We start from the raw sequence: 16,963 nt of genomic DNA on the forward strand, positions 1-16,963 counted from the left end.
TTTACCATTGTACATTTGCATCACGTTTCGCGTTGTTGTTTCAAGGCGAGAATGGTTTCACGACATGCGAATTTGCTGACATAAACACTTCAATAATGAAAAATAAATGAAAAAAGTTTAGTGATGAGATGAAATAAAAAAAACAAACGGTAAAGGCATCAACTAGATGGTCGTTTCATATGCAGGGAAGCTAGTTTTAGCCCCCATGGTAAGGGCGGGGGAATTGCCTACAAGACTTTTAGCTTTGCAGCACGGTGCCGATCTTGTTTGGTCGCCGGAGATAATTGATAAAAAACTAATACAATGTGAAAGATTTATCAATGACAAACTGAAGACAGTAGACTTTATCATATCATCACCGAAAAGTAATGGGAAACCTAAATCTCCAACTCTGGTATTTAGAACACACCCACAGCTGGAGAAAGGCAAGATTATTTTCCAAATTGGTACGTCAACTCCCTCACTTGCCACAGAAGCAGCTCTAAAAGTCATCGAAGATGTTGATGGTATCGATGTAAACGCTGGATGTCCTAAGCACTTTTCCATTCACTCAGGGATGGGCGCAGCATTACTTAAGACTCCGGATAAATTGTGTGCGATATTGAAAGAGTTGGTTGAGAAGGTTGGAAAACCTTATAATAAGTCAATAAGCGTCAAGATTCGTATTTTAGAGGAGGAGGCAACCACGTTGGAACTGGTTGAAAATTTGTGCTTGACTGGTATTCACAACCTTACGGTTCATTGTCGAACCGCACCAATGAGAAATAGGGAAGCTCCCATTAGAGATTACATTCCGAAAATTCACCAGATTTGCAAAAAACATAAAGTTTCACTGATTATGAATGGTGCTGTACGAAGCAAAACTCATTATAATGAGTTGCTTCAAGAGCTTCAACTGCCTTTAGAAATTGGAGGAATGATGGCGGATTGTGCAGAATCAAATCCAACAGTATTTAGCAAAAATCCATTACCTTGGTATGATGTTGTCAGAGAGTATCTAAAAATTGCACAGAGCTTCGACAATCATACAAGCAATACTAAATACATGCTTTCCCGTCTCGTACCAGGAAAATCGAAGCTTTTTCAGTTTTTTGCACGTTGCAAAACACCAAGAGAAATAGAATACGTAGTCAGTCAACTCGGGGAGAAAGGAGAGTTGCTTAGCGATCCATCAAACTTTCTACAATCTTGCAGAAATGAGGAAAAGCTAGCGAAACAAAAGGAACACGATAAAAAAACGAAATTGAAGCAGGCTGAGAAGAGACAATTAATAAATGTAGACGACGGTGATGCAAAGCAACTCAAGAAAATGAAAAGTGAGAAAGTTTAGGCTTATAGTAAGTAAAGTTGAGCCGAACAACGATGACAGTAATAATAAAAACATTTGGCTTAATGATATATGAAATAATTAATCTCTATAAGTACATAAATAATATCCGTAACCCTATAATGGCGCAATATATAAAAGAATGACATAGTAAAAGAAGTAGTCAGGGATAAAACAACAACAAAACCTTTGGCTAAATCTTTATACTATTCAAAGCGACATATCTTGCTGAGCCATGAATACACCCGACACAAAGGGCTCTGTGCGTCGATAATAACGGTAAATAAACAGAAAGGTTTCATCGAGCAGATTACTTCAAACTTTTCGTAAGTTTCTCCTTATCTTCGGCGGATAGCATTTTTAATACGGCTGCTAAACCTGTGATAACGTTGTCATGATCGGTTCTTATAGATTTAGCTAGGCCTTGTGCGAATGACTCCAGTTTCAACGTTTTCAAGTGTTCATCCAATAATTGGTAATTCTCCTCAATCCAAGTTGCAACTTGTCTGTCATTATCATGATCAACAGAAGCAGGGTACCATGATCTTAACCTAGCAATTTTTTCTAATCTTGGGGCATGCGGTAATTCTGCATCTAGTCTCTTGATCAAATACTCTTCGTTTAATCTTCTTCTCAATCTCCAGAAGAAGAAACGACGAGCCTCAACCCAATGCAGCTCCTTTTTGATAACACCTTTGGCAACCATACGAGTTGATCTATCATGTAGATCAGCGAACTGTACACTAATTTGACTGTAAATTGGAGACAATAGTTGCTCACGTGCAGCCAACTGCTTTGAAATTTCTTGATGATCTTCGCTTGATAAAGATGAGTCTGCAAGTTTTGCCTTCAACGATTTGTAGGCTGGATCTAATCTTGCCATGGTGCCTAATAATTTTTCTCTACGATACTTCACACCAACCATACCTGCAGGCTCCAGAATACCAGCTCTAGAATCAACATCCGCATACATTTCCATTTGATCAGGATTGATAGTTGGATCAACAACAACCCAGGAACCACCTCTAAGTTCACCAGTTGGCGGAATGTAGACCATGATTGGTTGTTTGTAGTCAACCAATGCATCAACAATGAAAGATCCGTATTTTAACACTTCGTTATACATATCACGTTGACCACCAGAGAAACCTCTCCAGTTAGCCAGGATCATTAATGGTAATTGCTCACCATTATTGAAGTCGTTGATCGCTTGAGCTGTCTTGAATGCTGAGTTTGGATACCAAACACCACCAGCTTCCTGAACCAAAGTTTCAGTAGAATCTGGATTGGCCGGATCAGCAGGAATCAAATGTTCAACCATCCTAGTTTCAACCGCAATAACACCTAATGGGATACCGCCAAGACGGGCTCTACCAACAACGACACCTCTTGCCCATCCTGATAAAGTTTCAAAGAAAGAACTCTTATCGAATAGACCAGATTCAAATCCATCAGCAGTTTCGCGACCTTCTAGCATCCATCTGACGTCATACGCCTCATCACGAGTTGGTACAAACCCGATTTCTCTGTCCCATTTATCATCGGTTTCAAGAATTGGAACAGGCATGTTACGCTTTGCAGGAACGTACGACAACCACTCTAAAATTTTTTCAACGGCAGCGAAATCATCAGGAGCTGTTAGATGAGAGACACCATTGTTATACATGATCTGAGTACCACCAAGTTGTAGATTTGAGGAATAAACTTCTCTACCTAAAACCTTATTGATAGCTGGTGCACCAGTTAAAATGATTGGCTGGCCTTCAATTTGAATAGCTCTTTGACCTAATCTAACCAAATATGCACCGATACCGACAGATCTACAGGTCACCAATGTACAGGTGAAAATATCTTGATATGCTTTTGAAGTGGCACCAGCAATCAAACCAGAACCCTTCAAACATTCAACACCAAGACCATCTTCCGCACCAATGATGGCTTTGATAACATGTCTTTCTTCACCATCTTCCACGATACGTTCGGTAACAACAGAATTTTCCTTTCCATATTTTTTCAATTCTTCCAAATTATCTGATGTTAAGTACAAATAATCGAAACCCCTGGTCTGATCATTAGGATCATTCCAAGCAACTTTGTACAATGGGACTAATTCTTCAGCGATACCAATTCTTGCACCGGAGTTTGCTGACAAGTAAATTCTTGGAATACCGCGCTTTCTGGCATACTCAGTTACTTTGTTGAAGAATTCATCTTCTTGAGGACCGAAAGAGCCAATCTTGAAAGTAATATCGTTTGCAACAATTACGAATTGACGACCACGAGGATATTCAGGAGTCTTGACAGTAATCTTGAAGGCTACCATACCAATTGCGTTAGCGCCAGGTTCACGATCAACTTCAGTCAATTCGCCGTTCTCATCTTCTATCAATTCATTGGCGACGAAAAAATCATCAGATAGTCTTGTCTTTGGCGAATAAGCTTCCCATCTAGAAGCAGCTGCTTGATGAAATAGATCAGGGAAATCGTAAACGTAAGTGGTACCCATCAAATGGGCCTTGTAACGTTTTGGTTGCAACCATTCCTTAACAGGGTAAGGTGTTGCAATCAATCTCAAATGCATAGAACCTGGTTTACCCAGTGATTTGAATACCCATTCGCCCTTAGCATTTTTGACTTCTGTGTACAATTCGGTTTTGACTACATAACCAGACACGTTGTTGATCAAAGCTCTCAATGGTACTGCCGCGCCTGTTTGAGGATCTTTAGTGATAATACGTAATTCGGCTGATGCAACACGTAACCTCAGTAATCTTTTACCAAATCTTTGCAGGAAGCCTCCGAAGGCTGCTTCGACATCCTGTGGAGAGATGTCAAATACTGCAGAAAAGTTGATAAAAATATGATTCAAATCTGAGTTTGAGGTGTCAATAATTTCTAAGTTGTCCAAAATATCACTCATCAATCTGTTAGCTTCTGAGGTCAAATACTCTTGAATGGAGATATCCTCACGAATACGACCTGTTCTAATAATTCCTCTAGTAAAGAATCTCTTATCAAGTGGAGAGGTTTTACCGACAGCTTCATACACATGAATGTTTCTGTTTTCTGTAAAAATGGATTTGATGTTGAAGTTAGACATTCTTCCTAATTCCAATTGGAAGGCCAAAGCGGGTTCAATATGACGAATAGTTTCATCTTCATCGTAAGAAGGACCTTTGAAAGTATAATACTTAGGATACGAACCATCTTTGAAGCCAAACATGAAAGTAATACGACGGATTGCGGCATCAATCAATTCCTGTTTGTTTAGATCCAATATTTCTCTTAACCTTTTAAGAACATCAACGTCAGATTCGAAACCATCAGTGGAGTTCACATAAATGTTAGCAACGTTACTCAAAGACGGAGCTGCGCTACCCGATCTGTCTGGTGCTGGACCATTAGAAGACAGAGAATTGCCATGAGGAATAATTTCCAAACTTTGAGATAGGATTTCGTCAACATCATCAAGATGATCAGCAGAAGCCAAAATACCTGTTCTCAATGGTGAACTTTGACTGTCAGCAGTATAAGTCAAATCAGACACGGATATTGCTCTGTTCATGCCAAGCTTTGATTTCATTTGAGGAACTGCAGTGAAAGCTGCAGAAGGTAATTGAAATTTCCATTCACAAATTGGATTAGTAGCTTCATGAACAATAACATCACCAATTGTATATGCTCTGTATGCACGACGTACATAAACCTGAGCAGCCGCAGCAGAAACAGATGAATCAGGATGATTCAAAAATTGAGACAAAACATCAAAAACCACATAGTTCGAATCAATCAAGTCTTTCAAAATTTCCATGTCCGGTTCAGTACGTTTTGGATTAGTATCACCATAGGATGTCTTGACAACAGATGACTTCAAAATATGTTCAATTTGTTCTGTTCTTTCCTTCACAGAAGGTAAGGCACCTTGAATCAAAATTTCTCTTGCTTGTAGTGCAACTTTTGCAGTGGCTTTAGATTCCAGTTCTACAATGTGTTTCAATGGAACAGAAATAATTGCTGCAACATCCGAAGAAAGTTTGCATAGCGGTTGGTAGTGCTTCAAAATGGCTAAAATTAAATTGTTCTTGGCTGCAACCTTGGCATGAGATAAAACAATTATTACAACTTTTTGTAAATCGTCCACATTTTCATCACGTAACTTTAAAATAACGTTTTCTTCACGAACATTTGGTGCACTGAACAATTTTTCAACGTCATAGTATTCTTCCAAGAACTTAACAAAGACAGAATGTTCATGAGCTTGTAAACCGTTAGCATAACGTGTGGTAATATCCAACAATGGAGCCATCACAGTAGATAACATAGGGTCAGTACCTGGTTGTTTCATAGCACTTTCCATTAACTTGGACAGCTGTCTTGCAGGAAACAAAGCACCACGTTTGGAAGAACGATCAACAAGTTGTTCCAACTGTTCGTCCAATTTAATTGGCAATCTTGAATGTAGAGCTGAAATTTGCAATTTCCATTCTGAGTAAGGTAAATGTGGATCTCTTAATACTTCAATCAATTGTTTTAAAGAAGCGTTCATAATAACTTGATTATCATAACCTTTTAAAATATTCTGCAACGTTGTAACCAAGGAGTTAAATTTATAGGCAGGTTTGGTACCTTCAATAACAGGAGCACCGAAATCTGGTAACATACCTTCAAATGGTAAAGCATGTTTAACCTTTGATGGATCATCCAAAGTTAAGATAGCTATAATATCACCTGCAGCAATAGTGGAGCCAGGTTGTTTCAATAGTTGAACGACACCACTTTCTTGTGCAAGTAAAGGCATCTGCATTTTCATAACTTCCACTTCAGCATATGGTTGACCAGTCTTAATATGTTCACCATTTTCAACTAAAAATTTAACTAATTTACCAGGAGAGGGAGAACGTAATTGAGTTGGATCATTCTCAACTTCCAATAAAGTCGTCATTGAATCAACAGATAATCTTGTAGCAGAAACCTCTTCTTTCCAATAAATAGTATGAGATTTACCTCCAACAGCGATTAATAAACCACCATCGGAAAGTTTACGAGCGCGTACTTCACATTTAGAACCATTGATAAATAATGTATAACGATCATCAGCAGACTTTGCAACTGTAAATTTATATCTTTTGCCTTCATGAATAAACTCAACTGGGAACATTGTCTGTAATAACGTTTTGGCTGGAACTTGGCCTCGCTGTAAGGAACTGATGTATTCTTGACGAGAAGCTTCTGACGCAATAAAGGCTTTTGTTGCAGCACCACATACAACAGCTAAAGTTGAGTCTGGTTTTTCAGCCGTCATCTTTTGAGAGATTAAATCGTCTAACCAACCAGTGGTAATAGTATTATCTTCAAAATCTTCTGTCTCTAAAAGTTTAATCAAGTACTCAACAGTTGTTCTAAAATCACCTCTAATTGATAATTCTTTTAAAGCAACAACCATATGCTTTCTTGATGCTTGTCTATTTTCACCAAATGCAAATATATGACCGAATTGAGAATCTGAAAATGAATGAATGCCACCATTATTACCAACAGAAAAGTAACCCCATACGTTCGAAGAAGAGCGGAAATTCAATTCATGCAAAGAACCACCAGAAGGTTTAAAACCTTCGTTTGGATCTTCAGAAGTAATACGACAAGCGGTACAATGACCTTTTGGAGTTGGTTTTCTTTGTGATTTGAGTGAATCTTGATTTTTGAATTCAAAATCAATTTCTGTTGCGGTATGAGGATTTAAACCATATAATATTCTGATATCCGTAATTCTGTGCATAGGGATACCCATGGCAATTTGTAATTGAGCAGCTGGTAAATTAACACCACTAACCATTTCGGTTGTTGGATGTTCGACTTGTAGTCTTGGATTTAATTCCAAGAAATAAAACTTATTATCATCATGAGAATATAAATATTCAACAGTACCCGCAGAAACGTATCCAACTAATTTACCTAATCTGATTGCAGCTTTTTCCATCTCACCAAAAGTATCTTGTTTTGCAATTGTAACAGGTGCTTCTTCAATAATTTTTTGATGACGTCTTTGGACAGAACAATCTCTACCGAATAATGAAATATTTGTACCATATTGATCTGCTAATAACTGAACCTCCAAATGACGGGCTTTGCCAGCCAATTTCATAATAAATATTGGTGAACCGGGAATTTCATTTGCTGCCTGATGATATAAAGTAACGAAATCGTCTTCACTCTCAACTTTTCTAATACCTTTACCACCACCACCTTCGGAGGCTTTGATCATAACCGGGAAACCGATCTTTTTTGCTTTTACTAAACCGTCTTCTGGTGATGTACAGCAACCTTTTTCGTAAACATCTGGTGCAACAGAGACCAAATTTGTTTCACTATCAATTTTAACTTCATCAACACCTGTACCAGACCATGGAATACAAGGCACTTTTGCATGTTGGGCGACAATGGTTGAAGAAATTTTATCACCCAACGATCTCATGGCATTACCAGGAGGACCAATAAAGATAACTTTTCTTTTCGATTTTGCTAAACTTTCCGGAAGTATTGGATTTTCTGAAGCATGACCCCAACCAGCCCAAACTGCATCAACATCTGCTCTTTCCGCGATATCAACAATTAAGTCAACATTAGCATAGTTATTATTATTTGTCCCACCTGGCACCTCGACGTATTGATCTGCCATACGAATGTATTCAGCATTTGCTTCTAAATCATCAGGTGTTGCCATTGCAACGAATTGAACTGCTCTTTCATTGCCAAAAGTTTCGTACGCCCATTTTCTTACAGAACGAATTTCTTTAACTGCTGCAATACCATTATTTGCAATTAAAACTTTTGAGATAACCGTGTGACCACCATGACTTTTAACGAAATTTTTGAGTGGCGAATCTTCAGCTGTATCGACTGTGTGATAGCCTATGAAATGAGGCGATAATTTAGAATGTTTTGGTGAAAAATCTGTGACTTCATACTCTTGCTTCTGCGAAGAAACATCAAATAAACTTTCCTCACTCATTGCGTTGTATTTGTTTATTTTAGGGCGATTGTGGTTGTTGTTGTGTTTGGAGGAAATGGGACGAAAACTTTCCAGTCCGAATTGTTTTCTATAGGGAAAATCTCTTTTAACGCAGTTTCTTAAGAGTAACCTCGAGCTCAACGAATAGAATTTCTTTGTAAACAAAGGGCTCTTGCTAAGATAAGAAATTGTGAGACTATTTTTGTTAGTTGTTCTTAATATTTTAACTTCAAAAAAAAAAACACAGTAAACCGTTGTATCAACTGTAACGAGAGGATCGAATCTTTTCAATATAATGCATTCACGTTTACGCTGTTTGGTAACTACTCAACGCACCTGCTCCGATATAGCCCCACCTTCCTTTTTCCTTCCAGCTTCAAGTTCTTCAGGAATACCTTTTTTCATCTTGATTGTTTTCCCGGAATTTCAACAAAAAAAAGGTTCACCCTGTTTGACCTCGCAATGCAGGGAAAAACAAGCCAGAAAAAGCCAGGGCAAAACCATCGATGAAAGAAAAGAACCCAAAATTGAAAAAAAAGACACAAGGTGCGCAATGGCGACGCAATCGTAGCAGAACCACCCAACTAAACTAGACTCTGGCTATATCATCTGCGATCCTGTCTCTCGCTATAGTCTTGGCGACCATGAAAAAAAAAAAATCTAAATACATACTTTCTGATTATAACCGCAGATATGTAGCAAAACGGTCAAAACAGTTTCAGTCTTGGAATATAAGCTTGTGATCGAACGAACAGTCAAGCTGTAGTTACAAACACTTGGGAAAAGAGAAAGGGAAAAACGATAGGCAATTCAATCCAAATCAAATCAATTTGGCAAATGTCGTTTGATGCTACCGTACCGTTCTGGCAAACAATATAATTTCTGTGAGAATTTGAGTTAACCGAATCTGAACAGCAATGATTGTTGTTAGGAGTTGTTTGAAGTTGTTTGTTTGTTCAATGCGGTTGTAAAAGGGAATACAATTCCACATTTTTGCCGCCGAGTTCACTTTTTTTATCCTCTGGCTTTATATTCATGACGACACAACGCGCTAACCCAGCGCAGCGAAATTTTCGGTGGGCAAAATGCACTTTTGTTGAGATTGTTAGAGGCTTGAGCCTGCGGAGTGTGCAACAGCAACAAACAAGAGCGACCAGCTGATAAGTGCCAGACTGATACTCAAGACAGGAATGTGAGGGTGTGCCACAGCAGTATTATGTGACATAATCCGCCGTAACCCCTTGTAATCTACGATAACTCCTTGACATCTACGATGATCCCTTGCAATTTACGATAGTCTGTGATAGTCGGCAATAGTTTACTACGCGCATTGATTGACTAAACTATATGAGCCCCATATAAAGTTTCTCAACAAGAAATCGTTCCTCCAGCGGCACTTTGTATTATGGGCAAGCCAGGTGCCCTGACGTCACGTTGGTGCAACTTGTAAACAGGTTTTTGTCCGGACCAATACAGTACAACAAAGTCTGGAGGACAGGCCGTCCGTCGGGCTGTCCGGGGAAGTCGACTGCTTCTGCTCCTGGCTCGTTGCAGCCTGTTGATCTTTTGATGCTCTTTGTATCACTTGCCACGTAGCTGAAAAATTTTTTTGTCAAGGCGTACCACACCCATTCCATTGCAAGGTGGTGGGTGAAGGCCACTCGAGATAATGAAAAAAAAAAAGACAGTATAGGGCATGGTTTCTCGGTTCGGGTGTTCATAACGGTCACATAGTGGATCAGCGATTGGCCTCTCCCTCTACTGTACATTAGCAAACCATTCCATCATGTCATGGTTATTCGGCAAGGGAAAGAGCTCGAATGAACAAACACAGAAACACAGCGAGTTCGAACCGGATTCACATATCAATGAAAAGCTAGGGTTTGATCCGCAGCAACTAACGAGCGTATCCAATATAATTTCGAGTCCCGGTGCTCTGGATCCTGCAAGACTTCATCCGTTGGCCGGGTTGGAAAAGGGCGTGGAGTATCTAGACCTTGAGGAGGAACAGCTTTCCACACTTGAAGGTTCGCAGGGTTTAATCCCATCCCGTGGGTGGACCGATGACCTGTGTTACGGGACCGGTGCAGTCTACCTAGTTGGATTGGGAATCGGTGGTTCGTACGGGTTTCTGGAGGGCTTGAGAAATATACCACCCAATAGTCCAGGAAAGCTGCAGTTGAATACAATTCTAAATCACATCACTAGGAGAGGTCCATTTTTAGGTAACAACATGGGTGTCTTGGCATTAACTTACAATTTAATAAACTCGACAATCGATAGTTTCAGAGGTAAACACGATACGCCGGGCTCCATAGTTGCTGGCGCGCTAACGGGTGCCATTTTTAAATCTTCGAAAGGTTTGAAACCAATGGCATATGCATCGGCTTTAACAGCGGGTACAGCTGCTACATGGTCCGTGCTCAAGAAAGGTATACTAGAATAGAAAAGCTAAAAGTCAAAAAAAAAAAAAAGAAAATGATAATGAATGATGCGCTTGTACATATATATATATATTTCAAAATATTGTAGTAATACCAAATAAACATTATTATCAAGGTACAACTTTCAGTCATAATTTATTCTCTTCCAAAGGTAAAGTCAGCATTGTTAGGCTGGTACTTCTCCAAAGCTTCAATGAATGAATCCATATCAACAATGGGATATATGGCGTTTTCAAATTCATCATCCTCAAGTTTGATTCCGTTGAATGCAATTCTATTAGGTGTACCTGGTTTCATAATTAGAGTTCTTTTTTGTAGAATATCGTCGGTTGTTAACTCAATTACCTTTTCTTTGATGTCATTTATATCGACTCCCTTGTTGATTAAAATTGCACAGAGTCCGGCAATGCTTGGTGAGGACATTGAAGTTCCAGAAAACGATGCCCACTTATTAGGGTTTCTAATTGAAAGTGATCTAACCTTAACCCCTGGTGCAAAAACGTCTACACATTGACCCCAATTACTAAACCTCGCTATTGTATCAGTTCTATCATCAAAAGCACCTACTGCTATTGCCTCTGGTGCGGATGCTGGACTCGTCCAACATGCATTCATGTTGGAATTGCCCGCTGCTGTTACCATGAGTAATCCGGATTCGAATGCTGCTTTAACGGCTTGGTTAATAACACTGTTTCTCATCGAACCTAGACTTAAATTTGCCACACAAGCTTTATTGTCATTATTTTCCCTACAATGTGCAATTGCAAATTCAATTGAACTAATCACAGTTGTTAAATTGCCTTGTCCCTTTGAATTCAATGCTTTAACATCTATTATGTTAGCTTTTTTAGCTACACCGAATCTTTTGGATGCCACGATCCCCGCGACATGAGTGCCGTGGCCATTGGAATCACCAACTCCCTCTCCAGTAAAGTCTTGACCGAAATGGAGTCTTTCATCAAACTCGTCTGAATTGGGATGAATACCTGTATCGATTATATACACATTTACGCCCTGTCCCTGATGGAACTTGTCGTAGTAGTAATTGAACGATTCGTAATACTTCTCATCATCAAAGTCAAAAGGCAATTGCGATCGGCGTGATAATCTTGCCAGATGCCGTGGAGCATTGTTTTGAATCTCAGTCCTATCATATAAATCGTCGTCAGCATCATAGTCATCGTCATCGTCATTTTCGATATCGCCATCGCCATCATGAGGATCTCCATACTCCTCATCATAATCATTATCCCCAAATGCATCGAATTTGATGTTGGGAACCATCTCTGCCACAAGCGGGTTTCTTTTCATTTTTTCCATCACTTCCTCAGGCACATCAATTGTGATACCTCTAAAAGACCCAAAGCAGAATGTCTTTTTGACTTTACTACCGAACATTTCTCGAATAAAATTTAGCTTTCCCATCCCTGTACTCATAAAAATACGGAAACATTCTGGTGTTTTAAATCTAACAAAATACTCCTCTGCGAGAACTGTTTCACCACACAGACACGATATGAATATTAGCAGCCAAAATGCTCTCATACTATAAAGTTTCTGTCAATACCTACTCTCTTGCCAACCTGCTCGTTACGCAAAACTTTAATGTTATTCGATCTGTTAAAGTATGGCCCTCTTTTTATGAATTACTGACGCTGACACTCCTTCCCCATTTCGCCATTTAATACAGTTTTCTTTAATTTTGTGTCACCACCCATACCCCTTCTACCTACTTTAAGTTGTGTGTCGCCATATTTTTCAACCAATCATTTTTGAGATTTCCGCTTTTAAGCTTTCTCCGTTAACCAATGAAAACGCAGAGATCTACGGCACAACGCACAGTTGTGGTGTTTTTCATTTCTTTCTTCTGCACATCTTCAAATGGTTATGGCCATGATAAAAAGTGTAGACGGTTACTTCTATGATGAGACTAAGAGGACCTCGAATATATACACCTTAAGAACCTTCTTGATCTGCAATCGACGGTAGGTAGTAAGTTTAGATATTTCTTAGAATTTTACACTCTTGCGACCCAATGGCCGACTCCAAACTAGAAACTTCTTGAAGTCTTCTTACTCGGGGCCGTCGTTCCTGATTTGAATAGTGACACAATGTAGTTCAAGAATTTGATACTTGTGAAATGAACACATGGCCTTAATGGTCGAGCCAGCGGCTTCTGTTATGATAAACGTAAAGGCGGTGTATACCCAAAGCGTAGTTTACCGAAACGCAAGACCGCTATGAAAAAACTAGCATTTGAGCGGGAAGCGTTATCTCTTCTGAGCCTGATGATATAGTTCCTGAAGTTATTGTTGAAATATAAATCGAGATTGTAAGATATATTAAAGAGATGACTTATAAGAATCAAAAAGAGACAATTGGTCTGTAAAACAAAATAAACGAAGTCAGATGAAACCCTAACAGAATGTCAATCGATAATGGAAAGATATCGGATGATAATCTATCACGAGACGTTTACAACTCAGGAGTCTGACTACGAAGGAGTCTATGGCATGGAACATGAAATAACAGTTGTACTGTGGATTCTATGGGACTAGAAATGGTGTGATGACGATGAAAATTCTTCACTCGTCGTCCTCTGTTATGGTTCAATAGGTGCGAAATGTTGGGTATAAATACTGACGTATTTTCCAGATATTAATCCAAGTTCAATTAGTTTTATCTCAATTCATGATATAGAAAACCAAGGAATTATATATCTCTATAATTGAATATCATAGTATCATCATCAATGTCAAACCAAGTTACTATCGACAACGCCGAAGAAAACATTCTTTATAAATAGTTATATCCTTCATCAAGAATTGTTCAAGTCTCATGAGGCGTACTTAGGTATAATGTGCTTCTTCTGACGGTTGTACGGCTTTGTTTTATCTATAGGTGTACTTTGCACATAAAGCATGCGAGTTCGTATCCCCTTGGTTCGTTTAAGATGGTAGTAAACCGCGAGAATTCTTTAATCTAATTTATGTATCTTCCGATGCAATGGGGTGTGTAGTCGTAGATGTCTGATGCCATGTATTCTTTCCAATACGCTGTATGGATTTCTCATGTTGTTATGGCATGATAATTATGTGTTTCACTGGTAACCTACTCTGGAATTTTCCAATTCTGATCAAGCAGTTGCGCATATCAAGGCAAAATTAAAATAATGGACTCACAGCGTTGTTCTTTTCTTTTTCACTTTTCATCTCAAAGTCGTTTTTTTGTCGCTTTTAATCTCAGTAATCGATAAAGAAAATTCAATATAAAGCAAGCATTTGTAAGTAAGATCACACCTTTATTGTTCATTGATTCGCAAAGTTCTGGTAAAGTTTGTATCCGAATCACAATCACCCAATAGCACTGTACTTGGAATACAATGAAGATTTTAACTGCTGAAGAGATTGAAGCACACAGATATCACACCTTGTCTGGTGGTGTTAAGGGTATAGTCGCTGGTCTGTTAATCTCAGGAGCAATTTTCAAAATTGTGCCACTAAGATATCCCAAATTCAACCCAAAAGCTATGACATATTCTGTCAAGACCGCTATGTTTATCACACCACCAACCTTGTTGGCAGCAATTTGTGGGGAAGAGGCCTCAAGTAAGTTTGATGAGATTATGTACAGCAGTGGTGCTGAATCAAGTCAGGCCTTGGAGGAACATAGAAGATGGAAAAATTTGCCTTTCAAGGAGAAGCTAGTCGAAGGCTTGTCTAACAACAGGTATAAGCTCATCACAGGTGCTTGGGCAGCCTCGCTATATGGATCCTGGGTCTTCGTTAACAGGGATCCAATCATGACAAGGACACAAAAGGCGGTACAAGCAAGGATGTACGCTCAATTTATCACCGTTTTACTTCTGTTAGCTTCAATGGGTCTAAGCATGTACGAGCAAAAACTGCATCCAAATAAACAAAAGCAAAATGAGCAACAGCGTTGGAACAAGTTATTGCAAGAAGCTGAAGTTGAAGAGGAACGTGAAAAGGAAAGACTTAAAACCGGTTTTGCAACCAACCAGGACAGAATCAATGCTAAAATTTTCAAATATGATTAAAGGCATTTTTGATTGTCGGCCTGATCGTTTTTAATAAAAGGATAATCTATTTTCACAATAATATGGTGACCATGATTAAGTTTTCATGTTTTCGTTAGTTTTTTAAGTGTATCGTTTTACATATGTATTCAACGAGGTTCGTGTCATGCATACATATATATGTATATATATCTAAAGTATAGGTTTTAGAAATGAGTACGACGGAAAAAAAAAGAATTTTTAAAGACAAACATTGATACTACTATTTACAAAAGACCTTAAAACATGGCTTACCTTTTTTTTCTGAGACCTGCTTCCAAATCACCGACATCCAGCTTGGTACCTCTGATGTAATAATGCTTATTTCTCTTCCTTCTACTGTCTGATTTTCTGAGTACATCTATTCTTTCAACCAATGGTGAGAAAATTGGTACCCTCACTTCAACGGAAGTTTTAGCTATTTGATTTCTTAGCAAAACGGACGCATCCTGAATTAACCTCTTTCGATCTACTGATAGAACATAGCCAACAAAATTATCATATGAACACTTTTCAGCGTCGTATACAACCCTTACGACATCGCCAGCATTCAGGCTGTTCTTCGATTTAGAGATAATTTTTCTTCTCCATCCGTTTGGGTCCAGTTTTGTGTCCAATTCCTGCCTCGATAAGCGCTCTAGAATATTTGATGATTGAATTTTTTCCACCGGTGAATAAATTGGAATTATCTTTCTTGTAGTGGTTGGGATCTGATAGCTTCTAAAGAAGATTTTGGGTGTGCACCTGGGCACCAAATTCTTGAACATGATTGCGTCAATAGAGCTCGTTCTACACATCCCCAACTAAAGTTCAAAGTGCCCTCCTACCTATTCATATGAATTTTCGTCAAGTACATGCAGGAAGCTATGGAAAGAAACCCAAAAAAATATTCGTAAAATGTGAGAAAGAGAACAAGCTATTTTATTCTATATGGTACAGTCCCTCTACCTGCTGGTATATATCGCTATGAATGAATTGCGAACATGCATACTATTTAAAATGCCTAAAATCTGGCTCTCCTTTTTCTTCCTGTAAACTTAGAGTCCTTAGCGACCTGCCTGCCTCTTCTTTTCATCAGCTCTTTTTTCCTCAGAATGTACGTTTTATTGGACTCCTTGGTCTTCTTATTGGCCTTCCTTGAACGTACGGGCTCTTCCGATGCGTCCATGGTAACACCATCTAGATTCATCTGTCTTTCGTCGCCACTAGGTGATCCAGCACTCAGAACAAGGTAGAATTTTTTATTTTTCTTTGATTCAGGATCATCGATAACCACACCACCGCTGAAACCCGAAACTTTGGCAGCATGCTGGATTTGTTGAATCTGATCATCGTTTTTTGGATAGAACTGTGCGACAAACTTGCCACCTTTTTTCAGTGATGCAAAAAGTGAATTGAAAAATCTCATCAATCTTTGCTGTGGATCGTTGTACGAAGTGTCTGCATTGCAGAGCCATTGGATAGCACTAATACTTATTGCTGCATCAAAAGTACCTGCGCGGAACGGCACACCTTGGCCCATATCTTGCAGCATGAGATCCCCCTCCAATTCACGGGTAAGCCCCACTGCGAGCATGCTAGGCGATATATCCATCCCGCACCATACGTGACCGTATTCTTCCGTTAAAATCTCGCCGCTGAGGCCAGAGCCGCACCCCACATCCAGTACGAACGAACCGGGAGGAATATTAAGCAGTTCTAGCGCACGAAGAGTCATCTTTGCTTGGATGTGCTGCACTCTTGTAGATGATGTATACTTTTGCGATTCCGCATCGTTGTAGAAGATCTCCGGTGGAGCTAATTCTTCTGGGCGTGACATTGCTCCACTGTGATATAGTGTTTATTGACACGCAAATAGCGAACAATCAAGACCCACAAATCTCCAGGTATATGGCACTACAATCCGATATCTAATTCTATATCCTCTTAGCGCATCACATCTCATCTCATCCTGGTCTGATGGTCTTTCACGATATTGTGAATGGCACGATGAAAATTTGTCCGTGTCGGGTAACTATATCGGACAAGACACTCGGACAGAGTGCTCGGACATTTTTTCTGTTCGGACATCTGGTCCACTTTTGATCAGAAGAAGTGTATCATGT

General features: G+C 39.2%; 7 protein-coding genes across 7 annotated transcripts; 3 read left to right on the forward strand and 4 right to left on the reverse strand.

The window, feature by feature from the left end:
• Positions 1-166: 166 nt before the first annotated feature.
• SMM1 (tRNA-dihydrouridine(20) synthase (NAD(+))) lies at positions 167-1,330 on the forward strand (the record flags this gene model as incomplete). Its single annotated transcript, XM_037286602.1, has 1 exon — positions 167-1,330. The coding sequence occupies one exon, from the start codon at positions 167-169 to the stop codon at positions 1,328-1,330; it is 1,164 nt and encodes a 387-aa protein (XP_037142497.1).
• A 307-nt stretch (positions 1,331-1,637) lies between these two features.
• ACC1 (acetyl-CoA carboxylase ACC1) lies at positions 1,638-8,336 on the reverse strand (the record flags this gene model as incomplete). Its single annotated transcript, XM_037286603.1, has 1 exon — positions 1,638-8,336. One exon carries the CDS (start codon positions 8,334-8,336, stop codon positions 1,638-1,640), a length of 6,699 nt encoding a protein of 2,232 aa, XP_037142498.1.
• A 1,786-nt stretch (positions 8,337-10,122) lies between these two features.
• TIM23 (protein transporter TIM23) lies at positions 10,123-10,782 on the forward strand (the record flags this gene model as incomplete). Its single annotated transcript, XM_037286604.1, has 1 exon — positions 10,123-10,782. One exon carries the CDS (start codon positions 10,123-10,125, stop codon positions 10,780-10,782), a length of 660 nt encoding a protein of 219 aa, XP_037142499.1.
• Positions 10,783-10,915: 133 nt separating this feature from the next.
• RRT12 (Rrt12p) lies at positions 10,916-12,325 on the reverse strand (the record flags this gene model as incomplete). The annotated part of the gene is made up of 1 exon (XM_037286605.1): positions 10,916-12,325. One exon carries the CDS (start codon positions 12,323-12,325, stop codon positions 10,916-10,918), a length of 1,410 nt encoding a protein of 469 aa, XP_037142500.1.
• A 1,837-nt stretch (positions 12,326-14,162) lies between these two features.
• On the forward strand, positions 14,163-14,840 carry RCF2 (Rcf2p; the record flags this gene model as incomplete). The annotated part of the gene is made up of 1 exon (XM_037286606.1): positions 14,163-14,840. The coding sequence occupies one exon, from the start codon at positions 14,163-14,165 to the stop codon at positions 14,838-14,840; it is 678 nt and encodes a 225-aa protein (XP_037142501.1).
• A 269-nt stretch (positions 14,841-15,109) lies between these two features.
• IMG1 (mitochondrial 54S ribosomal protein bL19m) lies at positions 15,110-15,655 on the reverse strand (the record flags this gene model as incomplete). The annotated part of the gene is made up of 1 exon (XM_037286607.1): positions 15,110-15,655. The coding sequence occupies one exon, from the start codon at positions 15,653-15,655 to the stop codon at positions 15,110-15,112; it is 546 nt and encodes a 181-aa protein (XP_037142502.1).
• Positions 15,656-15,861: 206 nt separating this feature from the next.
• BUD23 (18S rRNA (guanine1575-N7)-methyltransferase) lies at positions 15,862-16,677 on the reverse strand (the record flags this gene model as incomplete). The annotated part of the gene is made up of 1 exon (XM_037286608.1): positions 15,862-16,677. The coding sequence occupies one exon, from the start codon at positions 16,675-16,677 to the stop codon at positions 15,862-15,864; it is 816 nt and encodes a 271-aa protein (XP_037142503.1).
• Between the last annotated feature and the right edge of the window lie 286 nt (positions 16,678-16,963).

Source organism: Zygotorulaspora mrakii, chromosome 1 (assembly GCF_013402915.1).
Source record: "Zygotorulaspora mrakii chromosome 1, complete sequence".
Classification (NCBI taxonomy): Eukaryota; Fungi; Ascomycota; class Saccharomycetes; order Saccharomycetales; family Saccharomycetaceae; genus Zygotorulaspora; species Zygotorulaspora mrakii.